The sequence below is a fragment of the Gymnoscopelus braueri genome (assembly GCF_963280865.1).
Source record: "Gymnoscopelus braueri genome assembly, chromosome: 7".
NCBI lineage: Eukaryota > Metazoa > Chordata > Actinopteri > Myctophiformes > Myctophidae > Gymnoscopelus > Gymnoscopelus braueri.
Genome location: NC_137608.1, coordinates 42,387,068 through 42,413,659, shown reverse-complemented (window position 1 = coordinate 42,413,659; position 26,592 = coordinate 42,387,068). Strand labels below are relative to the sequence as shown.

At 38.9% G+C, this 26,592-nt stretch overlaps 3 protein-coding genes across 3 annotated transcripts; 2 read left to right on the top strand and 1 right to left on the bottom strand.

The window, feature by feature from the left end:
* Positions 1–386: 386 nt before the first annotated feature.
* LOC308089041 (uncharacterized protein) lies at positions 387–3,838 on the top strand (the record flags this gene model as incomplete). The annotated part of the gene is made up of 5 exons (XM_080433619.1): positions 387–440; positions 525–602; positions 1,069–1,188; positions 1,565–1,774; positions 2,946–3,838. 5 exons carry the CDS (start codon positions 387–389, stop codon positions 3,696–3,698), a joined length of 1,215 nt encoding a protein of 404 aa, XP_080289745.1. The 3' UTR covers positions 3,699–3,838.
* Positions 3,839–4,788: 950 nt separating this feature from the next.
* Positions 4,789–13,741, top strand: idua (alpha-L-iduronidase). The gene is made up of 14 exons (XM_080433392.1): positions 4,789–5,125; positions 5,881–6,021; positions 6,649–6,731; positions 6,931–7,038; positions 7,430–7,525; positions 7,890–8,092; positions 8,271–8,450; positions 9,670–9,886; positions 10,215–10,427; positions 10,804–10,925; positions 11,754–11,879; positions 12,273–12,349; positions 12,477–12,577; positions 13,466–13,741. The coding sequence occupies exons 1-14, from the start codon at positions 4,920–4,922 to the stop codon at positions 13,564–13,566; spliced, it is 1,974 nt and encodes a 657-aa protein (XP_080289518.1). The 5' UTR covers positions 4,789–4,919; the 3' UTR covers positions 13,567–13,741.
* A 127-nt stretch (positions 13,742–13,868) lies between these two features.
* LOC308088810 (purpurin-like) lies at positions 13,869–16,158 on the bottom strand. Its single transcript, XM_080433393.1, has 7 exons — positions 16,083–16,158; positions 15,888–15,989; positions 15,500–15,617; positions 15,131–15,267; positions 14,867–14,979; positions 14,522–14,734; positions 13,869–14,217 (listed from the first exon to the last, which is right to left on the bottom strand). Exons 3-7 carry the CDS (start codon positions 15,614–15,616, stop codon positions 14,207–14,209), a joined length of 591 nt encoding a protein of 196 aa, XP_080289519.1. The 5' UTR covers position 15,617; positions 15,888–15,989; positions 16,083–16,158; the 3' UTR covers positions 13,869–14,206.
* Positions 16,159–26,592: the final 10,434 nt, after the last annotated feature.

Here is a 26,592-nt window from a genome sequence, read left to right as displayed (position 1 = left end):
CAGTGATGTCTTATCTGTTATGTTTGTTTAAAATGCCACATTATTGCCATGATATATTTGTGGCTGTTGGCACTTCTGATTGGAGAATGTAGCAGGCAGAGAAGCATTTATATATCCGGAACACAAAACATAAAGTCAGTTTTTAATCTACCTTGTGTGGAGCATTTATTACAGTAGATTCAAATCATTCAAGGTAAGATAATAACTATCACTTTACCATTTTTGTTTTACTACTTTTAGATGTATTGCTCATAGTATACAAGAACCTCAAAAGCAACTTGTGTCACTGTCTTATGTGAATCCTGTTTCATTTGTGTGTATTGTCATCTGATCTTTTCACAATACAATCTTCTAATTTTTCATGGCAGATTCCTACGTTTGAAAAGATGAAACTGATTGTCTTTTTAGTGGCTCTGTTCACCACTGGTCATTCTGCACCTGTAAGTGATTTCCAAATAGCCGTTTATACCATACCAAGTTTTACCAATATTATTTCAATGGTTTAATGGACCTCCTCTGTGCAGGCTGCAGAGAACCGTGTCCATGACAGAGAAGCACGGTCTGTCAGTCTCAGTAGCAGTGTCAGCGCCAGTGATGAGGTGGTAATCATTCTGTTTTGTACTCTAGTGATCTGATTATTGTCAGATCTTGCAGCATAATCAGATTGCATATAGCATATCATTGTGCATATTTTGCTGTAAAGATCTTTTAACCACTTAAACCTTATATACCTGATTGACAGGGTTCCACTAGGGGTCAATCCTTGGCCCCTTCCTTTCCAAAAATTGCTGATTTACAAGCCCACATCATCGCAATGCAATGTGTTGACCTTGTAGATCTGCTAGTTTAAGCGGGTGCTTATTATAACATGCATGCCCAGAATAGGAATGCTAGGGTGGTTAAATATTTCCTCTTAAACCCTGTCAAATACGTCTATGGAAAATCCTATACCTTAAAATACACCTGTCTTGATTTTGAGTAGAGGGAATGAACTGCATTTAGAGTATAAGAACATATCCATTATTCTTATTCTAATGTGCACAATTCTCGTCTAATGGTCATTTGCAGAATCTAAATCTCGTGCTGACAGGAATGAAACGGATCAACCCGCAACCAGCAGCTCCAGGGCTCATCCCCTCTGTTGATGTCCAGTCTACCCTGTCCCCTCCGCGGTATACCAGTGATGAGGTGATAATCATCATGTTTTGTACTCTAATGATCTTTTAACCACTTAAACCCTTATAAACTTGATTGACCAGGACCATGGATCCTTGGCCCCTTCCTTTCTTCCCCTCTACACCAAATCTACAAGCTCACACCACATTGCAACACAAATGCGTTGTGAGCTTGTAGATCTGCTATTTTCAATAGGGGCGCATTGACGCAAGGGTTCAAGTGGTTAAATATTTCCTATTGAAATAAATTACCCTGTCCAATACAATTATGGAAAATGCTATACTTTATAATACACCTTTCTTGCTTATTATGTGAGAATATATATTATTCTTATTCTAATGTGCACAGTTCTTGTCTTTTTGGTTGTTGTCTTTTTGCTCATTTGCAGATTATACGTCTCATTCTGACAGAGATGAAACGGATCAACCAACAACCAAAAACAAACCCAACCCAAAACGCTCAGGTCTCTACAGCAGCAGCAGCAGCTCCACAGGTCATCCCCTCTGTTCATGCACTTACTTCTCCAACAGTCTCTAGTACTAAAGCACCCCTGACTACGTTGTCCCCTGCAGGGACGACCATCAGTGCCAGTGAAGAGGTGATTATAATCATCATGTTTTGTACAGTGAGGGGGAAAAGTACTCACATTCTTTACTTAAGGAAAAGTATCAATACTGCAATGTAGAAATACTCTGTTACAAGTAACAATCCGAAATTCTAATTTTACTTGAGTAAAAGTACAAAAGTATTGGCATCAAAATGTACTTAAAGTACCAAAAGTAGTACTCATTATGCAGAATGTCACATTTCACAACTTTTCAAATGTATAAAATGTATAAAAATCTTTTGAAAATAGCAGATCTACAAGCTCACATGCGTCGCGATGCTACGCATTGGCTATTTTCAAATGGCCGAAATGTGGTTAATGTATGTTTTGTAATAATAATCCAAATCTACAAAGGAACTAGTAACTAAAGTTTTCAAATAATTGTAGTGGAGCAAAAGTACAATATTTACCTTTGATATGTAGTGGAGTAGAAGTAAAAGTACTGAATATTGGAAATAGTCCAGTCAAGTACAGTACTTGAGTACTTACATGTACCACTGTTTATCCTCTAATGATGTAAGCCAATCTGATTATTATCGGCTCTTGCAGCACAATCGGACTGCATAGCATATCAGAATATTTCCTTTTATCATTGTACATATTCTGCTATAAACATAACGATCTCAAACCCTGTATACTTGGCCCCTTCCTTTTCCCCCCTCTACACCAAATCTCTTTGCCATAAATTGCTGATCTACAAGCTCACCTATTTGCAAAGCAATGTGTTATGAGCTATTTTCTCCGGATGTTCACTCATTATGATATGCCCAGAATTAGCCTGGCGGATTTTATAAAAATCCACTGGTGATAAACCCGCACCATATGCATACTGGTTCCTGATTGGTACCCCACAACTTCAGGGGCAGCTAAATCCAATCACAACCGAGCGGGGCCAGACTAATCTGCCGAGAGCTCTTCTTTTTTTTTGCACTGGCAGATTTGTCTGGTTTCCAGGGCAGGCAATCCCAGAATAGGGATGCTGGGGTTTAAATCGTTAATTAATTGATCCTTTCCAATACATTTATAGAAAATGCTCAGCTATACCTTAAAATACACCTTTCTTGATTTTGAGTAGAAGTAATGAATCGCATTAAAAGTACACAAACATATCCATTATTCTTATTCTAATGTGCAAAATTCTTGTTCATTTGGTCATTTGCAGAATCTGCGTCTCTTGATTAAACAGACTCTGGCCAGGATCAACAAACAACCACAACCACAATCAGCAGACAACTCTCAGGTCTCTGCAGTTCCAGAAGTCATCCCCTCTGTTGATTCACTTTCTTTTCAACCAGTCTTTAGTTCTATCATGTTACCACCAACCCTGACTATGTCCCCTCCTACTGGCCTCCAGATCAACATCCATTTAAACAACCACATCAACACCAACAACCCTCCACAGCAGCAGTCGAACCCGAACATCGTCGTTGGAATGTCTCACCTACCAGCCTACGGCAATTTACCACCCCCACCTCCTGCCATGCCTTTACCTCAGCCAGCCATGCCTGTGGGATTTAATCCGCAAAGACAACCTCTCCCCTTTCCCCAGCCAGCTCCACCCCAGGGACAGCCTACCTACTTTGCTTCAGCTGGTCCATCCCAGGGCCAGTTTATAGTTATGTGCCAAGCTCCAGCTGGTGCATCCCAGGGCCAGATTATCTGCTATGATTTTCCAGCTGGTCAACCCCAGGGCCAGGCTCCCTACCAAATGCCATTCCAGGGAGCCAACCCACATTTCATGCCCAATGTCCCCCAGATTCCTCCCCAGACCTTTGGCATCTCCCATGTTCCACTGCATTACCGAGCAGCTGAAGGTCAAGAGGCACAGGAGCCAGCCCTGCCACCAGCGGCTTTAGATGGCCATCCACCCCAAGGACACTCTGCTCCTGGGAGTGAACCCAGTGCTCATGTGTAAATGTCCGGAGCCTGGCTGTGACACCAGCAACTCGAGGGCCAAGCAGCTGTTGGCAATGTGCTGCAGTTTGTTTTCACTTGATGCACAAAAATAAATATTCCATTCTGGTGTGCAGTGTTTTTTTTTCTTTTTTGCAACTGTTAATACAAATAAAAAAAGGTGAAGTTCTCTTCAACATAGAAGTAAACAAACACTGATCCCTTTTTTTTAATGTTTCTTCGTATGTCTACATTTAATAAGAATAAAAACACATTCTTTAAAAACATTTTGAGGTTATTTTTGACTGAATGTATATTATGAGTATTTTCAAAATACCCATAGGCCTACCATTTTCCAAAGCATACTTTTATTATTTACTTTTTCACATTTTGCAAACAACTGTCAATGTCAAAGTGCAAAACAAACACAATATGTGTGGTGTATGGTTGAGGCATTGCATTTCACTTCTTTGTGATTATGGTATGAGTAGAACTTGTTACAACCATGAACTTTTTCAGTGCGCGATACCATCGTACGAGGAAGTATATGGCAAATTGTGATACGCCCTGTTTATTGACGCGTGTCTATGACGTCATTGCGCTCTGCTGCAATGTTGCCATGTCCGAGTATTATAAGCGACTCTGAGCTTATGTTTCTATAAAGTTGCTTTTAAATATTGGTAGTTGCATTTATTTATTTTTGGCTTGTTTCTAAAGTGTAATTGCTTATTTGGGCTTGTTTCCTAATGTTAAACCAGTGGTTCTCAAACATGTTCATGTCAAGGGCTCCCAAATTAAAATGTATTTGTCCACGTACGATGTTGTACCCCCCTCCCATCTGAAAATATTTTGTGCCAGGCAGGGACCCCCCCCCATACAAGATTTGAGTTGTTAAAATGTTTCAAAAATGTTCCAAAATTGATTCCCTTTTTTAGAGATCATTCTTTTGTTTTTGAAACTAGCAGATCTACAAGCTCACAACGCGTTGCATCGCGACCCGTTGTAGATCTGCTATTTTCAATTAGCCTAATCGCTTCTTTTGGGCTTGTTTTCCTAGACCTAGTTGCTTAGTTCTCTCGTAGTATCTGGCAACACTGCTCAGCTGACTTCACTTTAGTTGTGTTTTTGTTTTGCCATGTAGGAACTTTACAACGATCGATCGTATATTATTGTAGTTGTTGACACATAGTTGGAGACAATATGATCGCTGACAAATATTTTGCGATTCAACTTCGCAGTTATAATGATTTCGCACTGTTTTCTAGCTGACGAGCTAACCATTTCAAACATGCTCGTTAGTAAGCATGTAGCAGCGGTTAGTTTGTTTGTCTTAGTGTTATTGAAGCATATCACCATCACTGTAGCATCCTCATCCTCACATGTTATTACAGTAGATGTAGGAAGACCACTGAGAGACCTGACACACTTCTGGAGGAGCACAGGGTTCTGGTGGGTGCTTGAATCCTAGTCTAGGATGGTGTTAGCCTTGGATCAAGACTTATCATAGATGATGTATTTTCGTATCTATGATAGTCTTGGGCTGCACCTCCCAAATGTCACTGGAGATTTGGGGCGGAAAGCCCGTACTTCTTCATACATGAAAAAACAACAACATATAAAGGTCTGACCCTGTAGCCCCGGATGTTAACTCTACATTAGGAAACATTGCTCACTGTATTAGCCCGTATTTTTCAATAGATATGATTTTTAATCCCGTCTGTGTGGGATTCTGTCGGAAGTGCCCTGTATTCCACAATGGGCGGTAGTGGCGGGGCGCATCAGGTGAAAGCCGATATTACACTCAACGTAAACAAGTAAACGAGGGGGGAAAGATGGCGTTCAGGCACAGACGGGATTAAAACGCATATCTATTGGAAAATACCGACTAATACAGTGCACAAAGACTCCGAATGCCGAGTTAACATCGGGGGCTACCTTATATTTTGCATGTGTACATGTTCGGAGAAATACGGACTTACCGGGCGGATGTCCAGTGACAACAAGGGGGTAAAGACCAAGACAATCATAATATGCAAATGTAAAAAATCGATAAAATACATCTATGATAGTCTTTCTTGATCCAAGGCTACTGTGGTGTTTTTTTTAAAAACTTTGTACCTCTATCCTTTTTCTAACCATTCATTCATCTGATGTTACAGTCCTTTCCGTTTTAGTATTATTAAACCAAAACATGTCTCCTTCAGCCCCCCTCTCCCACACACCCAGGCTCACCTGTTTGACCTGAGCAGAGACCAGGAGCTGAACTTGGCCTATTTGGGTTCAGTTCCCCATGGAGGCATCCAGCAGGTCAGGATACACTGGATGCTGGAGCTGGTCTCCGCACAGTAAGTGGAAGAAGTGGAGCCTCATGAATACATATTTTCTCTCTAGGAACTAGAAATGTCAAACTTGCTAGCTGTCTCTGGGTTTCTACTCTCCCAGCCCCCCCCCCCCCTTCTTTCTGTCTTTCTTTCTGTCTTTCTGTCTTTCTTTCTCTCTGTGTATTATTCATGTCTTTACTTGCTTTTAACTTTTAAGACCTGAGGCAGATTCTACAACTGCCTTCTAAATCTATAGTTCTCACATTTTCAAGATCTTTAAAAAATTGCCGATGTACAAGCTCGCAGCGCGGCACGAAGTGACATGCTGTGAGCTTGTATATCTGCTATTTTTTAATAGCCAACGCAAAAATCTAAAATGACACAGATGCTTTCCCGGTTTTGAATGAGTTAATGGTCTGTACCTACCTACCTGTAAAACATGTTGAAAATGTCTGCAAAAAGCATTATAGAAATAAAGCAATAATTATTTGCTTGCATTATTATCTGACAGTTTTATTTGCAAACAAACATAATATTAAGGACGTAAGTCAATGTTCGACAAGGTGTGGCGTTTGATTTAGAAGCAAGGCAGTATTTTAACTACAGCAAGGATTTTGAGGTGTTGCTCTGTTTGTGGACTGTGTGTTGTAGAGACGTTGAGGGAAGAGTCCAGTACGACTTCACTAAACTGGATCAGCTCGTGGAGCTCCTGAGGGTCAATGGCCTACGGCCAGGTACAGTACTGTACAGTGGTATGGTCAATAGGGCTGTCACGATTATGAAATTGTACTTGACGATTAATTGTCATACAAATAATTGCGATAAACGCGATTTAATTGTGTGGCTTTTAGGCAGTGTAATCAAAAGTTGCGAGGGGAAAAACACTTCTGTTCCTTTCAAATGATCTACTTCCATCTCTTCATCGTGCTGCAGGCTTTGAGCTCATGGGCAGCGTCTCCAACTACTTCACAGATTTCGAGTCCAAACAACAGGTGAATGAGTGGAGGAACCTGGTCTACCTCACAGCCAAGAGGTACATTGGTGAGTACAACTGTGAAAAGCATTGATAGCATAGGTACTGTACTTTCCCATACAATGTTGCAGTACGAGAGGTATGAGTATATTAAGCTGTAGTATAGAGTGAGAGCGACCCTGATGAACCAAGGCAATATATATTTTCTCCTAATATCAATGGATTTCATTACTTTATTATGGATAAATTAGATTAGATGTTCTTTCCACAACTTTTAGTCAACCAAATCTCCAAGAAATGTTGTGGATGAAACTTGGATCTTATTAAATCTCATTACTTGCAAAGAGAAAGTATTAACAATAACAAATGTTTCAGGGTTGAAGGCATCATCAGTGCCTTATGGTGTGAATGCTGTCGGTGGCTTGATTTTATAGATTTACTCGATTCTACTTTATATAGACAGGTATGGCCTGGGAAGTGTCTCTCTGTGGAATTTTGAGACCTGGAATGAGCCCAACAACCATGATTTTGACAACATCACCATGTCAATTCAAGGTAAGCGCAGAACTGCAGTCTTGATAAGGCTGTGTTTTATTGTATACAGCAGATACAGATATGTTGATATCTGCCAGACTGTTAAAACCTGTTATGGCACTATATTGACTCATGTACCAGTTGTGGCCACTGGCCAGAAAAAAAGAAAACCCATTGTGGGTATATATATTTGTGTATAATATTCACCATTTAGGGAATTCTTCCTATTGGCATCTCAGTAGGAAGAGAACCATCGAGCATGGCAGTAAATGGAACCACTAACCCATAGTGAGTGGCATGCTCTACAGAGCTATCCGGAACCCAAATGAATGGCTTGTGTCAGTATTATTTGACCTATGAAACACATACTGTGCACGATTTGTAGGGTTCTTGAACTACTACGATGCCTGTTCAGAGGGCCTGCGGGCAGCCAACAGTGTCCTGAGGTTTGGGGGTCCAGGAGACTCCTGCCACTCTCCTCCTCACTCACCGTACTGCTGGGCCATGCTCCAACACTGCTACAATGGCACCAACTATTTCACTGCAGAGACGGGCGTCCGCCTTGACTACATCGCCCTGCATAAGAAGGTGAGATTGCCGGTCTTACTATGCAGGTTTGAAAAATGATTCAACTGTTTGGTAATTATGTAAGTCCAGGATAGAATACATGGGGGGGAAAATGACACTACATACGATTGCACAGTTTAGGTACACCTATTGTTATTTTTCATACCATGATATGTGTACAACCTTGCTTGTCTTCCAGGGAGGTGGATACTCTTTGCCGATCCTGCAGCAGGAACTGCAGACAGTAAGGGAAATCCAGGAGCGATTCCCTCTCTTCCGGAGCCTCCCTGTTTACAATGACGAGGCTGACCCACTGGTGGGCTGGTCCAGACCTCAGACATGGAGAGCTGATGTCACATATGCAGCCATGGTGGTCAAGGTAAGGTAATGGGACAAATTAACGTGTGATACTGTTGGATAGAGAAGAGTATGCTGAAGAGATTATGTTGATACAGTACGTTCCGAGCAATATTTAAACTCAACAGTGGTACAGATAGATGGAGAAGAGTATGCTGAAGAGATTATGTTGATACAGTATGTTCCGAGCAATATTTAAACTCAACAGTGGTACAGATACTGTAGATAGAGAAGAGTATGCTGAAGAGATTATGTTGATACAGTATGTTCCGAGCAATAACCCCTAAAACTCAACAGTGGTACAGATAGATGTGATTGTGAAGTATTAGTCATTCACTATTGATAAGAACTGTATTTCTTATTGTTTTTTTAACACTGTCTTTATTATTTTAAACATATAAAGACAATCAAACAATTGACAAAACAAAATAAAGCCACAAAACAAAAGACAAAATTCTAAAACAAAATGAGTACAGGAAACAAAAAATCTAATAAAAACAAAAAAAAATCTCTCAGTAATTACCAATGTTCACCTTCATCATACTAATACAGTCCACATGTTATTCATCCTGTGAATAGAAGACAAGCTTGTCAATCCTCTTCAGAGTCACTCCATTGACCCAGTGTCCTTTCCAAATGAGGCTTTCTTAATAGTTTACAAAGGGACTCCTTTTTTATCTCTTGTTTTCCATTAATAGAATATGTGATCTTTTGTAAGGGTAAGAGTATAGACGGCTCTTTTAAACAGCCATTTACCAATACTTAGTCTGATCTTTCCATGATAATGCTATCATCCATTTTGGCTGCAACAAAAATAAATCTAAATAAAATTGAAAATGTACCTATATTTTATCATTGAATCAACTCTCTTACCCTTGCTGTGGCAGTCAATACCCACTGAGCTACTGAGGGGATATAATGCTTAACCCAGGCTACATTGGTGCCACCGCACTTACCGTAAATTTCGGACTATAAGCCGCAACTTTTTTCCCATTTTTCGACCCTGCGGCTTATATAACGGTGCGGCTTATCTATGTAATTTTACAGCTAACGGCCACTAGGGGACCTCCTAAATCTATGGATTTTACACCCGCGGCTTATAGTCCAGTGCGGCTTATATACGTTCCAAACATTCAATTTAGCTGCTGCGGCTTATAGTCAGGTGCGGCTTATAGTGCGAAAATTACGGGTATCCTACTTTTGACAATATGACAAGTAGGAGTATATTTCTCTGTCAAAAGGTGATCTCCCAGCACCAGGAGTTGCTGATGGCTGACCGGAACAGCACCGTCAACTACACACTGCTGAGCAATGACAATGCCTTCCTCAGCTACCACCCCTACCCCTTCACACAGCGTACCCTGACTGCACGCTTCCAGGTCAACAACACCCACCCTCCGCATGTTCAGATGATCAGAAAGCCTGTCCTCACCGCCATGGGCCTGCTGGCTCTGTTAGGTGAGGAGCTTTGAACTGTAGGATAAGGACAGGGCAGTGATAGCAATCCAATAGATGATCAGTTACAAGTATTGGTGCGAGTTACCGTTTATTTTTATATGGTAACTAGTCCATACTTGTGCCCAGTGCCGCCCAAACTATGCAGGCTTTTGGGTTATGTGCTCGGTATGCATGATAGTTACACTTTTGGAGAGGAGCGGGTGGTGTGGATGTGACAACCCGGTCATTTATGACCCGGCGTACAAGCATGTGCGTGCGAGTGTTATGGACATATGGATATCTACACCCATTGAACCACTGCTTTTCCGTGTGTGACTCCATATTAAAGGTGAGACACAAGTGCTGGCTCAGGTACTGGACTCAAGAGGAGATAGGAACTGCAGCACGTTGGGAGTTCTGGCCAGCACTCACAGGCCTCTGGTACCAGGCACCTCAGACAGCTGGCAGGCAGCCGTGTTGGTGTACAACAGTGATGACAACCACACCTCCACACAGACTGATGACATCACCATCTCACTGAAAGGACTGGCAGGACTAAAGGGTTGGTTTAAGGCAGGGTGCCAAACTCATTTTAGGTTGTGGGCTGGATTGGTAGAAATGTGACCATGTCCGGGAGTACTTTAATGTCTGTGTGTGCATGCTCCCATCCAAATATCTTACTCATGTGTTTAAGCTGACATGAAATAACGAAAGACGATGTTTAACGAAAGTTCAAGCTTTAACTGAGTTTAATGCATACTCAAAAAGTGTCCATGTGGGGAAATGAATGGTGAATTAAAACAGAACCAGCAAATGTGTTGCAGTTTCCCTCACTATAGGTCCTCCCATTTGGGTGCAGGACATTACAATACACCTACATAGTAATAATAATAAATAATAAACTTATCATTATGTTCATGTTGTCTTTGTCCACATAGGGCTTGTGTATGTCACATATTACCTGGACAATAACATAACCAACCCATATCGGCTGTGGCAAAGTATGGGCAGTCCAGACTACCCCTCAGCAGAGCAGTTCAGGCAGCTCAGGACTAAAGAGGTATTTTTCAAACAAACTCTATAATGTGTTCAGATAACATCTCTCGTCTATTGATTTAAAAATACATTGAGTATTCTTCATGAAATGAAATGTAATATTTTAATATGGTCGGAATTGTTGCGCAGACCTACTAGATATAAGTTACACTGAAAGCTCAGTTCAGAAGTCTCTTAACACATTGGGTGCCAGAGGTTTATTAAAATATTATACTTTGAGTGCCAGGACTTTTTAAACATTTTGAACCTTTTTCAAGTAGTCACAAAAAAAATTCAGTGATCACCGTCATCACGGTGATCCCCTCATTACACACATACAGGTCTCGTACAATCGGGGGGGAAAAATTTAAAACATTCGGAAATCCATTCCATAGTTGCAGCCAGTTCAAAAAAGTTAAATTAACATTGTAAAAAAAAAAAGTGCACAGGAGCCGAGATACAGGTTTTTGAAGTCATAAGTTAACCAGGAGGTGGATTGGAGTCTAAATCTTGTAGGAGTGATATTTCCTGTTGCTGTGAAGGAAAAAAAAACCGTATATATACGGTTTTGGCACTCAACGTTAGTATGCGCAAAACCGTATATATACGGTTTTGGCACCCAATGTGTTAAAATAAAAATATTCTGGGCATGTTATAACAAAGGCAAATATTCGGTGAAAATGGCAGATCTACAGTACAATCTTACAGATTTGTGAGCTTGTAGATCGGCTATTTTCGGTGAATAGATTTGGTGTAGAGGGTAAAAAATGAGGGGTCCATGTATAGACCTGTGGGAGACCCCAGTCAATGAAGTATATAGGGTTTAAGTGGTTAATGTTGTTGTTGTTGTTAGGACCCTCAGGTTGATGGACCCTTACCGGTTCCTGCAGGGGACACTCTGACGCTGAAGGCCAAGCTCCCTGTACCCTCCATTCTCCTCGTCCATGTGTGCGCTCAGCCCAGCGCCGCACCAGACCAGGTCAGTACTATCTTACAACAGCCTACAGATGCCAAGAAATCAAGATGTCTAATTCTGTATAGATTAACTAACTATACCATTTGTGTATCCTGCTACTGGCTGCTATAACAGCCAAATTTCCTCTTTTAACCCGTTTAAAACTGGAAAGCATTTGTGTCATTTTAGATTTTAGCGTTGGCTATTCAAAAATAGCAGATATACAAGCTCACAGCGCGTCACTTCGTGCCACGCTGCGAGCTTGTACATCTGCTATTTTTGATTTTTTAAAAAACATCTTAAAAAGTTTTTGAAAAAGGTTGAATAATTTTGAATTACGTCGGCCTCAGGTCTTAAAGTGTTAAGGGATCATTCAAGTTTGATTTTATTAAAAGGTTTTTATTTTATTTTCATCAGGTTAATGGATTACGCTTCATCAGGATCACCAAGGGCCAAGTGTTGGTTGTCTGGTCGGATCACTGTGTTGATTCCAAGTAGGTGTACAGAATATACTTGTGTTTTTTTTCACCCCTTTCACTGTGCAATATTGTGGAGAAATTAAAGCTTTTGAAAGAATGAGGTGTTGTGTTCACAAATAAGAATGTCAATTTGCCTTTATAGATGCATCAAGACATTTGAAGTGGAGTTTGCCAAGGATGACAAGGAATACCACAGAATCAACATCCGGAATACCATTTTCACTTCCTATGTCTACTCGCCTGGTAAGAACTTTGAATAAACAGTTTAAATATGAAATTCGAATGAAAATTGGAATTAAAGGTAGGGTGAGTGATTTTCTTCGTTTAAAAAGAAGGTGTTAAATAGCTCTATATTCTGATAGTACTCATTGCTATAGAGTGTTTGTTCCATCCCTCTCCAGCTCTTTATTAAACAGAAAATGCATTTTCTGTTATCCAATCAGGATAGAGAACTCAGTTAGGATACAGATTAAAAGTGAAATTGGAAGTGATGACACAAAGAAATGAGCAGACAAAATTGGAACTGGAACACTATAAGAATTAAGCTGATAAATGGGTACTCTCTCCTGATTGGCTTAAATGTTGTCACCTACAGTGCCTGAAAATGTATTTTCTGTTTATCAAAGAGCTAGAGAGACAGACACTATATTCTGATTACTATCAGAATATAGTGCTTTAACCTGTTCACCAAAACATATCACTTATCCTTTAACATAAACAGGGACTACGTCACTTTCAGCTCAACATAGTTTTCTTTCAGGATTCTGATATTGAAAATAATTTGTGAGAATGGAAGTGATAACAAAATCAAAGACTGTAATCTTATTGCCTCTTCATCCTTGGCAAAACTAATTTCCATGTAAATGGTAGGAAAACTGATCATTTGATGGAATACTAACTTAGATTTTGTAAAGCATCATGGTGTTGTGTCCCATGTACCTGCCATTACTAATAATGCTTCTGACATTCCATAACAAGCACCTGTTGAGAATGTATGCACTGTTATGAGATAATAAACGGCTGTTATTGTTAACATTATAAATGGGTTTGGACATAATATTAATCCACTCTATCCTAGATATGAATAATGGAACATCTCAAACCATCTTTATAATGTGTTTTATTTTCTAGTAAACAAGGACGTTGGTGGTATTTATAGGGTTCGAGCTGTGGACTACTGGGGCAGACCAGGACCCTATTCCCTGGCTGAGAGGTATTTAGAGGACCCTTAGTTCACCACCAGTTATTGTGGCGGCACCATGCTATCGTGCGTATGTGCAGGGTCAAGTGCATTGTAAAGTTTTCTATATTAGTTTTGTACAGTGTACAAATACATCTTTTGTAATCAGTATTCAAAATCACTGCCTGGATTTGCAATCATTTATTTCAAGTTATAAATGTGTACTTTTACCATTGCACAATGGATGAGCAAAAGTCAGAACATTTCACTTTTTTATTTTTATCAAATGATAACATTTTGCTTAAAAGTGATGCCGGAAGCTATTAAATGACAAAGGACCATGACAACTGTACATTTCTTTATAAAATTTATTGTCACCACTCACCAACACAAACCAACTGATCAATGCTGATGTTACCCAACATTGTGACAATAGTGCAAAGTGATTCTGTCAATCACCTGAGGTTTCAATTGTATTTGGCATTAAATTGATTTGTTTTGTTTTAACAATTAATGGGAGTGAGGCTTTGAATTGCATTCCCCAGATGTTTCCGTTATCTTCTAAATGGCTAACTTTAACATGTCCAATAATCTTCTGTGTGCATCTTTGATGGGTGATGTTTTTATCCTGGGCAGAACGACCAGACTGGCACAACGCAGGGCTGCACAACAACCTTCACCAAGGGACATATTTAGCAAGCTCCTGTTGAGAGGAAACAAAGAAGAGTGAAAAGGGGATTAGTTTAAATCAGATTTTGTGATGAAATACAACCTTTGAAGTATTTCTGGCAGTATTGAGTGACTTGCAGTGCCTGTGACTCATTCAGTAGACCATCATGCTAGCGTTAAGGGTTAGCTGAGTGTCTACCACTGATGCTACCAGAAGCACAGATTATTTTCTTGACATGGCATTTACTTGTTCTGGATTAGAGCATCAAATCACTGTCTATAAGTGCCTGCAAATGAAGCTAAGCTGCAGTGTCGGCAAAAGCCATATCCGTGCATACCTGACTGCAGCACAGGCTGGAATTCTCCGGCCATGCAGATCTCTTCCTGTTTCTGGCGGATGGCCCTCTGGATGGCGGGGGGCAGGCCACGGGGGTTGCGGGAGAAGATCAGGGAATATCCATCATCACAGCTTCCATCGTCCTTCAGGGTGCGGCAGGCGTAGGTAATGGCATAGTTATCATAGTCTGTGTCAATGACCCAGTAGTTGTCACCTGGAGGGGCAGGGAGGAAGAAGTTTCAGTGTGTGTGTGTGTGTGTGTGTGTGTGTGGGGGAAAAGGCGTGTGTGCACGTGCCAGTCTATGTGTCTCTCTGTGTTCATTAAATGATGAGACATAGTACATACCGCCACTGGACAGGTAGCTGGCCAGTCCCTGGTAGTTCATGAACATCTTTCCGGGTTCGGTGGGGTCAGGTACAGAGTACTGGGCAGCCATGTCAGCACACACCACCCAGAATCTGTTGAGCCATTGTGCACAAGCAAGGGACATTTTCACAATTTCATATTTTTTAAGATTCATTAATTAGCAATACTTTTTCAGTTTTAATCTTACTAAATATCTTTTCAAAGACATTTTTAATGAGGAGATGATTAGTGAGGAGTGCTCACCCAAACAGAGTGACCCTGCCACGGGAAGAGGCCACCATAGCTCCATCGTCACCAATGGTGTACTCGGCTTGAATGTTGTCCTGCAGGAACAGTCCCTCTGGGTCCTTCTTTTGCAGAGCATACCATTTCCCTGCATACTGCAACCACACAAGAGCATACATTACAGTTAACACAGTCTCTCTACAACAAGAAAGGATTGCAGTTATGTCCATCTGTACAATATGTCAGCCAGAGAAAATATCAAGGGTATCGTTCTACTATTTAATTTATTTGCATATAAAACAAATGAGGAACATGAATGAATGTGCTAAAATATGATTAATATTGTTGTAACGTTGAAGCAATACTAACTAAACTTCTTGGACTCACCCTGGCGGGCTCGAAGTCTTCTTTGACTGTGAAGCTGTCGACGACACAGCCGGCAGAAAGGGCTTGCTCCACGCAGGCCAGGAATGTCAAAACCAGGGCAAACATCTGGAAGTCCATTCTGAACAGGACACAAAAATAGGTACACTTTAAGCGACCCACCCAGTATGATTATTCTTTTTTTTTTAAAGTTGCCACAACATTATATTTAGTGCATTTCCATAGATTTCTTATCTTTAAACTTACTATACATTACATGTGTTGGTCAGTTTTGATCATTAAATCACTGTATTTTCCATTAAACTGTGCTAAAATATCAGATATAATATTGTAGACTGCTTTAAGTATCGCATCACATTTAAACAAGTCCCTTGAAGCAGCGACAGCTTACCTGAATGGAGAGTGTAGCAGCAAGTGGCAGAAACGTCCAATTCCAAATAGTTGTTTGAATGTCTCAACTGTGACAGGATGCCTGTCTGTGAGCCTTTTATACCTATGGGCCAGACGAGTTCACTGATTATTTTCACATCTTGAAACCTAAATGCAGCTTTTAAATCTATGGCTAATCCAGTTAACTAAATCCTACCTGTAAGCTGTTGAACCCTGCCCACACTGATATAAGCTTTATGTAATTGTTGTCGGGCTCCATAATAGCACATCACATGTCTCAAAGGGATGGTTCAACGCAAAAGCCCAATGTTTACATCACACAACAGGTGTATTATTTTAGCCATCTGAGTCACTCACTACTGAGGCTTATCGCTTGTTAATTCGATAATAATACATGAGTTCAGGAGGCAGCTTGGTATGCAGTGTAGATAAGGATCAATGTATGAGGTGGAAAGGCATAGTAGTGATTTATGCATTATGGCAATGCTTAACTGTAAAATAAACCAAGGATGAAGAGGCAACCACCTCCCTTGATAGGATGGAAGAGAAAAATGCATTGTTTACATATAGTTTTGTTATGGTTTAAATGTGGTACAAGTCACTATCACACCACAAAGACAAAGGGCAAAATAGCACTTCCAGTATGGGCGCAATTGTTGGTGGAAAATGGTTAAGAAAAAAACTTGCAGTACTGTATATTAATACATCTTTATAAAATGTCATAACTCATTACAATATGTATGCATATAGTTACCGCAACATATTCATTATTAACTGATTGTTAATCAGTTTACAGTAAAAAAAAAAAAAAGATCATCTAATGCAGGGTTCGATTGTCTGGGGGGAAATCCACATCTCAATGCGATGTTATGACCTTGTTTTGTCCACTAATTTCTCATATTCGTCATATGAAGTATACTGTATAGGGCTTAAATTATTAGATTTTACAAATTGAACCCTGATCCAACCAGTATTCATTCAGTGTCATGTGTTACACACAGGACCTAGGTATTCAATTAATCAACATATATAAAAGTTATCTTAAAACTACTTGAAAAACTGTAATAGTTACTTTTTTCAGATTACTGTAATCCCTGTGTTGTGTGATGTAATCTGTCATGTGTCCCAACCTTGGTCAGGCCATCTCATAAATCCTATGATGTTCTTGTACTGCGGAAATGAGCCAAGTAGGAATGCTAAGAATAAGCCCTACCTATTCATAGGTTTGCATGGCCATGCTATTAAAATGGATACTTGACACGTGTCAAAACAAACGATAGACTAGACTCACGAGACTGACCCTAGCGCCTTTATCACCTTTTGGGTACCATAATGTCTTGCTTGATCTGTAGGGGGAAAACAAAGGCATCTTAACAGCTTTCATCAGTGTCTCAATACAGCAATAATGGCAGAGACTTTTCCTTGGGTCAAATTCAATATGGCATTGGGTGTCTAACCACATCAAATGTTTAATTGTGGTGCAGTTCTCTTAAGTAAATAATCTGAACCCTGCAAAGAGTAAATGAAAGCTATAGGAGACTTAACACAAACCCTGCATATTGGACTAACATAAAGAAACACCATTCTTTAATATACAGTATGCATAGGTGTAAGGCAGTCACTGTGTTTATAATGGCTGTACAGTATGTGACACACTCCGATTGTAAACTAGGAAAGTGCCCTCAGTAGAGTGCAGACCTCCGCCAAGGAGGCAGCTTGTCCACGTGTTGAGGTGCATGCCACATCCTCTTTTAGGAAAAGGTTCAGTTTAACCACTTAATCCCTATACTGCCTTGCCCGGAAGAGCCAGGTGTCTCCACTAGACCCCCTCCTTTTCCCCCACTACACCAAATCTCTTTCCCGAAAACAGCGGATCAACAAGCTCACGTCACAAGCTAGTAGATTTGCTATTTTCACCAAATGTTCACCCCTAATAGGGATGCTAGGGTTCACATGGTTAATATCTATGGAGTTACATTTGTGTCTTTATTAACCAAACAAAAGAAAAACATTTGAGAGAGAAAAAATATAAACAGAGCAAAGAATAGTTTTGAATGAAAACAAATTAAAACAGCAAGCGAAAAATAATAATTTGTAAGCAAAGGAAATTATATAAACAGAACAAAAAAATATTTTTAATTAAAACAAATTAAAAACGCAATCAAAAAAATATATTTGCAAGCAAAAAAATATAAGATTTGAAAGAAAAGAAAAATAATTGAGAACAAAACTTTTAAAATTCAAGAGTAAAGAAATAAGGAAAAACTGTTTAAACTACATAAAACAAAATACTTAGTAAAATGTTTGGGAAATAAAATGTTTTTAATGTTTTTTTTCCTCATTTGCGAATGAAAGTTGTTTTTTCTGATTGCAAAATGCCTTCTCTCTCAAAACCTATGTCTTTGGTCTCGATTTTTTTTTCTCTCTCTTGGATTTGTTTGTGTGAGGGGTTAAAGTTCAGAAGGCGGGTCCTACGCTGATAGATGTAAGACACCTCTCCATTGGTCACTTGGAATCTGAGTGACAGCTCCCCCTTCCTTATGTAGCTTGTTGAATGCAGGGATGGAGGTGTGTTACGGCCAGCATGGTTTTTTTATTGATTGAATTATTAGCAGTTTGCAAAAAAAAACTAAAAAACATGAAAGTATAACGCAAGGTCAGCTAAGAGTATTTAAAACCCAAGAAAGATGACTTGTTTCCATTGGGGTCCTTTAAACATACATTTAAACATAAATAAGACATAAAAAACAAAAACAAAAAAAATATGTACAGTAAACAGTTTGAGTAAACAGATTGATGGAATACTTTATTAACAGTAGGATACAGAGGTACAATTGTACAATGATTGTTATAAGGATAACACAAAAAGGCTCGTTTCCATTGTGGTCCTCTGGGACTGAGGTCAGAGCTCCATTCCAGCTCTGGACGCAACACTATTCGTTACAATATTGAGCATTTTAGGCTATTAGCAATTCAGATGATTCCCTAATGTTAGGTTTCTGTTCTACTACAGTTTGTGATCTGTATTTAAAATTGTTGTATTGTTGTTACTGTTATAGTAGGCCAGTGGTTCCCAAACTTGGGATCGGGACCCTCAGAGGGGGTCCCCAGATTAGCTTAATGGGCAACATTGGTTTCTCTCTCAACAATAAACAAACCAACCTATACAGTATAAGTGTATACAGGGTAACACATTTCTAAAGTGACAATTTAATGACTTTTAAGACCTTTTTAAGGCATTGTGCGCTTGTAGTTCGGCTATTTTCACAATATTTATCTGTGGAACCGAGTCAAACTAAATCTAATGCCTGGGTCAGGGTGGGTGGTCCCCACTTCAAGTATGATTATTTTGGGGGGTCCCCAGTTCAAATATGATTATTTTAGGGATTCACAGCCTCGGAACCCTTTGAAATTATAAAATAAAGCTACATTATTTTATGTTATATTCGTTATTCTAATTAAGGCAAGGCTGAAGTGACTGGCCTATTGGCCAGGCCCATTCCAGATAGACTGCTTTGGAAACGTTTCGTCTGATAGTGTGCTTCAGGCTGTGAATCCCTAAAATAATCATATTTGAACTGGGGACCCCCCAAAATAATCATACTTGAACTGGGGACCACCCACCCTGACAAGCACTTGAAATTGTAGACATTAGATTTAGTTTGACTCGGTTCCACAGATAAATATTGTGAAAATAGCCGAACTACAAGCGCACAATGCCTTAAAAAGGTCTTAAAAGTCATTAAATTGTCACTTTAGAAATGTGTTACCCTGTATACACTTATACTGTATAGGTTGGTTTGTTTATTGTTGAGAGAGAAACCAATGTTGCCCATTAAGCTAATCTGGGGACCCCCTCTGAGGGTCCCGATCCCAAGTTTGGGAACCACTGGCCTACTATAACAGTAACAACAATACAACAATTTTAAATACAGATCACAAACTGTAGTAGAACAGAAACCTAACATTAGGGAATCATCTGAATTGCTAATAGCCTAAAATGCTCAATATTGTAACGAATAGTGTTGCGTCCAGAGCTGGAATGGAGCTCTGACCTCAGTCCCAGAGGACCACAATGGAAACGAGCCTTTTTGTGTTATCCTTATAACAATCATTGTACAATTGTACCTCTGTATCCTACTGTTAATAAAGTATTCCATCAATCTGTTTACTCAAACTGTTTACTGTACATATTTTTTTTGTTTTTGTTTTTTATGTCTTATTTATGTTTAAATGTATGTTTAAAGGACCCCAATGGAAACAAGTCATCTTTCTTGGGTTTTAAATACTCTTAGCTGACCTTGCGTTATACTTTCATGTTTTTTAGTTTTTTTTTGCAAACTGCTAATAATTCAATCAATAAAAAAACCATGCTGGCCGTAACACACCTCCATCCCTGCATTCAACAAGCTACATAAGGAAGGGGGAGCTGTCACTCAGATTCCAAGTGACCAATGGAGAGGTGTCTTACATCTATCAGCGTAGGACCCGCCTTCTGAACTTTAACCCCTCACACAAACAAATCCAAGAGAGAGAAAAAAAAATCGAGACCAAAGACATAGGTTTTGAGAGAGAAGGCATTTTGCAATCAGAAAAAACAACTTTCATTCGCAAATGAGGAAAAAAAACATTAAAAACATTTTATTTCCCAAACATTTTACTAAGTATTTTGTTTTATGTAGTTTAAACAGTTTTTCCTTATTTCTTTACTCTTGAATTTTAAAAGTTTTGTTCTCAATTATTTTTCTTTTCTTTCAAATCTTATATTTTTTTGCTTGCAAATATATTTTTTTGATTGCGTTTTTAATTTGTTTTAATTAAAAATATTTTTTTGTTCTGTTTATATAATTTCCTTTGCTTACAAATTATTATTTTTCGCTTGCTGTTTTAATTTGTTTTCATTCAAAACTATTCTTTGCTCTGTTTATATTTTTTCTCTCTCAAATGTTTTTCTTTTGTTTGGTTAATAAAGACACAAATGTAACTCCATAAATATCGTTAACAATAAAATATTTAATAATATGTGAAAAGTACATACTACCATAATTATCATTGGAAAACAAACAAAAAAGAAATGGGCATGGCCTGACATGGTAATAAACTGGCAAGTAGGTGTCATTTGAAGCTTCATCCACTTCATATCAACTGACCAATATGGTTACAATGCTTAATTGTGATTATTTCAAGTTTTTTGCCTGAGGGCTATTGTTTGGGTATTATGGCTCTGATTCTTGTAATGCTTCATTTATACCTAGTTGTGTGCCGTAAATAGCAGATTTACAGGCTCACAACATGTCGCGACATGTTAAACAACAAACACGTTAAGCTTGTAGACAGGCTAATTGTGGCACTCAACTAAGTAGCCTATACTTCAGGGTTAAGTACATTTGGTCGTTAATGTTGGTGATCAAGCAATTGAAGGTTATTTTACTGTTCCACTTATTTTGTTATGAGAAATATGCTTCTGTAGCAAAACACCTCAAATGTGAAAGTACCGTAAAATGTTTAGAGCCAGGACAGATAAAATAACGGATTTTATATGAAAGAGATGTTAGGTATCAAAATTGATCCACTGATAAAAGCTAACATGTCAATTTAGGAATTGACTTGAGGACAAATATAGGAAAGCTTTTTCTTCAGTGTAAAAATCTAAAATTTGTGTGTGTTTAAGGTAAATGTGGAAAAACAGAAATATATATTTACCGGTAAATGTGTACTGTATTTCCCAGAGGGGTAAATCTACAGGGTAGATTCTACTCTGTAGAAGATCCAGAATATCTATGTTTACCGCCCCACAGGGTGGGGAACATCGTATAGATCTCCCTGTAAGTGTGGATGTAATGGGTATATCCATTTTAGTTACGGTTAGGCTCTGTTAGTGTGGCTAAGTTTACGCGTAGGTTTGGTGTGGCTAGGTTAAGAATCTGGGGAAGGTGTTCATGGAACTGTACAGACACTGACCCAAACAGTGTGGATTTACCATGTGAAATTACCAAACCCAGGGTGTATGCATGACTGAGGAAGAAATATATCTGCTTATATCTAACCTTTATATTTTACCATCACTTGTAATACTTCTACAATACATTATGATATTTGACAGCTTGTATGTAAGAGCCTAGATGTCTCCACTTAGCCTAACAGCTATTGTTGATACAGCCTATCTTGTTATGGTTCAGTTTGTCCTTGAAGCAGCTAACACTATATATGATCTCTGCCCTGTGCTCAAGGCAGAACTACCGTACCGCTCACTGACATTGAGTGTTATTGTACTTCTCCCCATGATATCATGTACATAAAGCATAACCACCACCTACAATATTGTCTCGACTCCTATGTGCCTCATCGATTGCTGATTGATCCAGAATTCCACGACAATGACCAATGGATTTCCATGACTTTAAGGACATTACCATTTGTTTTAATAATAAAAAAAGTAAAGTACACATATTCACAAGGCCCTATAAGAAAGATTTGTGTTTAAAACTTTCAAAAGTATTGAGAAATTGTCAAAGAAAGATTCTTCAAAATGTAGATAATCCTAATGTTAAATTTGAACCCAGGACTTTTCGCCGAACTATGTAGAGTGTCTTTACACAGTGAGCTATTAAACTTGATACCTGTTAGAAGCCAAATGGATGCATCACAAAAAAGCCAAAGGCCTGTTTCCATTCTGCTCAAAACGTCTCCATAAACAATCCAGACAAGCAACAGCACAGCAAACAACGACATACCTGTATTTAAAAACAACTGCATATCTTGATATCTATTTTGTTTGTTGTTAGTTAAAGAAGGAGGAAAACAGATGTTGAGCAGGCAGCTGGTTAGGTCACTGTGTTAAGACACTGTCTACATCACCCAATGTGGGTTGTGAGTTCAAATCCTCCTGTCCTCTCTGTCCAGCAACATAGAATGCTATCAGTAATGTATCTACATAATGTATATACACAATAAAAATATGCTATGAATAATTATGTTGTCAGTGCCGTTTATAAAGCCCTGCATTGACTTTTTTTCAGCCAGCAGGTGTCGCGGCAACGATATGAGACCAAAATACTTGATAGTCACGTGACTTTTTGCCTTTTGTAGTCAAATGTATTTATATAACAATAATAATAATAATACCAGCTAATGTCCCTGCCCCGGTTGACATCCTTATTTTTTAACTCTATGGTTGACATAATCATTTTAGCCTGCTTTACTTTATGTTATTTATGGTAGTTAATGGAACCTCACTCTCTAGCATACCTGCCAACCTCAGACCGTCCGATAACAGGAGATATTTTTCCCAGGAGGGGACTCTTGACCACGCTGGGGTCCCCCCCCCGGGCCCCCCCCCCCCCCCCCAGGACATTTTTAACAGAGTATATGTAATTTCCAGATTTTGGGAGTTTGACACTTTTATCAGGCTTTACTTACATAGGATCCATTAAAAAGGTAAAAGTAGCAATAAAAGATCTATATTTAATAATAACATTTTTCTGGGGACCCCCTGGAACCCCCCCAAGGACCCCTGGGGGCCAATGCTTAACGCTTTTTGAAAGTCCTGGAAAAAAAAAACAAGACTCGCGCAACAAAAATCGGCATGACACCGTGAAGTGGGCGGACGCCTTTTTAGGAAACCGGAAGCAGGTTGGCGTCCGCCCACTTCACGCAGATAGCTACGCGAGACGCAAGACTATGCAGATACAGGAAGTAAACCGGAGATGGTGTGTCTTGCCAAATTATGTTGCACGAGTCTTGTTTTTTTCCGTCAATCTGCTGTTTTTGCTATTTTAGAATGTTTATGCTGAGAAGTAACAGTTTTGGCCATAATGAGGTTTCCGCCCGACAGACAATATATTCATATTTATATTGTACATGCAAAATTGCTGCTATACGAAAACGTATTGTTACTGCACTGTTTCTTATTTTTATTTTCATTTGTAATAAAATGTCACTCTTCATTTTACGTATGGTCCAGTATATTATTAATTCATATCAGTCACTGTATTCCAGTGGGGCAAGGCAGCCTACTGTAAGTCTTAAACAAAATATATAAAACATAACTCTAACCCTCAACAGTGGGATAAAATCAATATGGTAACGTCTTATGCAAATGAGCCATGCGGTCGAATGTAAACAAATCGCTAGTGCAGTCTGGATCTGTCATGACCGTCATGGATGAACTTTCAACCTGGTGTTTGCACTTTCTCAATTTTGGACCCGTTCATTGATCTACATAAACGTTCGGATTTCAAATATAAAGTTTTTGACCCTGGCGAGGGTGGGAGTTGAAAGTGTGACTTCTGCTTGTAAGGCAGCTGCTCCATTGTTCCCCAGCTTTAGCTTAGTCGGAAGAGCTCTTGACTTCAGACCACAAGATCATAGGATCGGATCCCAGCACAGGAACGGATCCCAGCACAGGAACTTTGACATCTGAGCAATCTGTCTCCCACGGGTCTACTATGTTTTATTCGCCTTTATCATAAAGGTTGCTGGACAATATATAGAGGATGAAATGCATAATTTATTAAATTATATAAAGGTAATATCAAATACATTGTAAAAAATGAGAGACATGACGCTTTATTAGCAAGACAGTCAGTCTTTTATTATATTATTCCTCATTTTGCTGGTTTCCCCTGAAACCCCTTTACTGTTACAGAGTAGAACTGCGTTAGAATCTCTGCTGATGATGTGGCCATAGCTGAATGGTTCACCGGCTTATGGTTAGAGAGCCTGCCTGGCAAGCCATATATCCCAAGTTCGATCCCAGGCCTCAGCAATGTGTCAAAAGGGTCCCTGAACAAGACACTTACAGGGAAAGAGTGCAAACTTTGGCAGGCTACTAGTTGTACATACTTACATCTATAAACCCCATTCAAACTTTAAAATGTTCATCTCACTGTGAACATGTTTGCCTGAAAAGGAATCTTTGAAATGTTTCATGGTTTTAGAAATATACTCCTTTAAAAGTTCAGAAAATTATAATGGTGGTCGATGGAAGATTTTGACACCTAAAAAAAACACAAAAAATACTTTCACCTAGAGACTCCATTCACACTTTTTTATTATTCAGCTTACTGTGGACACACATGCGTGAACTTTTTACTTTGAAATGTTTTGTAGTTTTTGAGATATTTAACTTTTAAAACTTACATCTGAAGACTTTGGCAACTCGCTGTTCCTTCATACTTTAACCTATAAACTTGATTCACAATTTAAAAATTCCACCTTACTGTGGACATGCATGGTTGAGATTTTTACTTTGAAATAATGTGTAGTTTTTGAAATATTTAACTTTAAGCGCCCAATGCAATGTTGAAGGCAAATTTCTGGCAATGGACATTTAAAGGGAAAGAGTGCAAACTTTGGCAGGCTACTAGTTGTACATACTTACATTATAAAACCCATTCAAACTTTCAAATGTTCATCTCACTGTGGACATGTTTGCCTGAAAATGAATCTTTGAAATGTTTAATGGTTTTAGAAATACACTCCTTTAAAAGTTCAGAAAATTATAATGGCGGTCGATGGAAGATTTTGACACCTAAAAAAAACCCAAAAAATACTTTCACCTAGAGACTCCATTCACACTTTTTTATAATTCAGCTTACTGTGGACACACATGCGTGAACTTTTTACTTGGAAATGTTTTGTAGTTTTTGAGATATTTAACTTTTAAAACATCTGAAAACTTTGGCAACTCGCTGTTCCTTCATACTTTAACCTATAAACTTGACTTACAATTTAAAAATTCCACCTTACTGTGGACATACATGGTTGAGATTTTTACTTTGAAATAATGTGTAGTTTTTGAAATATTTAACTTTAAGCGCCCAATGCAATGTCAATGTCAAATCTCTGGCAATGGACGTTTAAAAGAATAGTTCACCCCAATAATACTTATTTTCTATCAATTACACACTCCATGAAGCATTGAATTCATGGATATTATTTTTGTTTCCTTGAGCACAGACCTGAGCACAGACTCAGACATATTGGTTGGATGCATGGCGCATATAATAAGCTATCGCATTGTAGATTAGTAGACGATAGACGATAATTCCAATATTCACTATGCACTCCTCATGTTTAAGCCTAACTGAATTATATATTTATGGACTTGTATATAAATTGTATATATTTTGGACGAATTGTGTATTTAATTTGTCGGCAACACTTTGCCACGTTTTCTCCCTGGATCCATTTATTGCAGCCGTGTTTCCTTTCTTTGAAATGTAATGGAGTGAAAGTCATAAGTTAATATAAACATTCCATAAGAAGTGATGGAAATGCATTAAGGGCTGGATTCAAGTGTGAAATGTATGGAAATGTGGTATCTCAGATATGATTGCAATAACATACATTTGTTTTGCTTTTAAAACTTATTTCCATGACATCTCCAAAACTTTTCCAGGCCTGTTTTCAAATTCCATGACATTTCCTGGTTTTCCATAACCACATAAACCCTTTATAAACTGGGAAATTAGTTTACCACTCTCAGGGCACGCTCCCACCACACTTTTATTTTACCTCTGGGGCGGAATCTGCCAATACTTTGTCAATGCAAATGCGTGGATTCTTGGCAAGACAATGAATCCACGCATTTGCATTGACACAGCATTGGCAGATTCCGCCCCAGGGGTAAAATAAAAGTGCGGTGGGAGCGCGCCCTTATTTTACCTCTGGGGCAGAATCTGCCAATGCTTTGTCAATGCAAA

Coding starts and splice junctions, on each gene's coding strand:
- idua (XM_080433392.1), top strand. CDS start 4,920: ATGATTTCGCACTGTTTTCTAGCTGACGAGCTAACCATTTCAAACATG. Junction 7,039..7,429: donor CACAGCCAAGAGGTACATTG/GTGAGTACAACT, acceptor TACTTTATATAG/ACAGGTATGGCCTGGGAAGT. Junction 11,880..12,272: donor CCAGCGCCGCACCAGACCAG/GTCAGTACTATC, acceptor TATTTTCATCAG/GTTAATGGATTACGCTTCAT.
- LOC308088810 (XM_080433393.1), bottom strand. CDS start 15,616: ATGGACTTCCAGATGTTTGCCCTGGTTTTGACATTCCTGGCCTGCGTG. Junction 15,268..15,499: donor AAGACTTCGAGCCCGCCAGG/GTGAGTCCAAGA, acceptor GTGTGGTTGCAG/TATGCAGGGAAATGGTATGC. Junction 14,980..15,130: donor GGCAGGGTCACTCTGTTTGG/GTGAGCACTCCT, acceptor ATGGCTCAACAG/ATTCTGGGTGGTGTGTGCTG.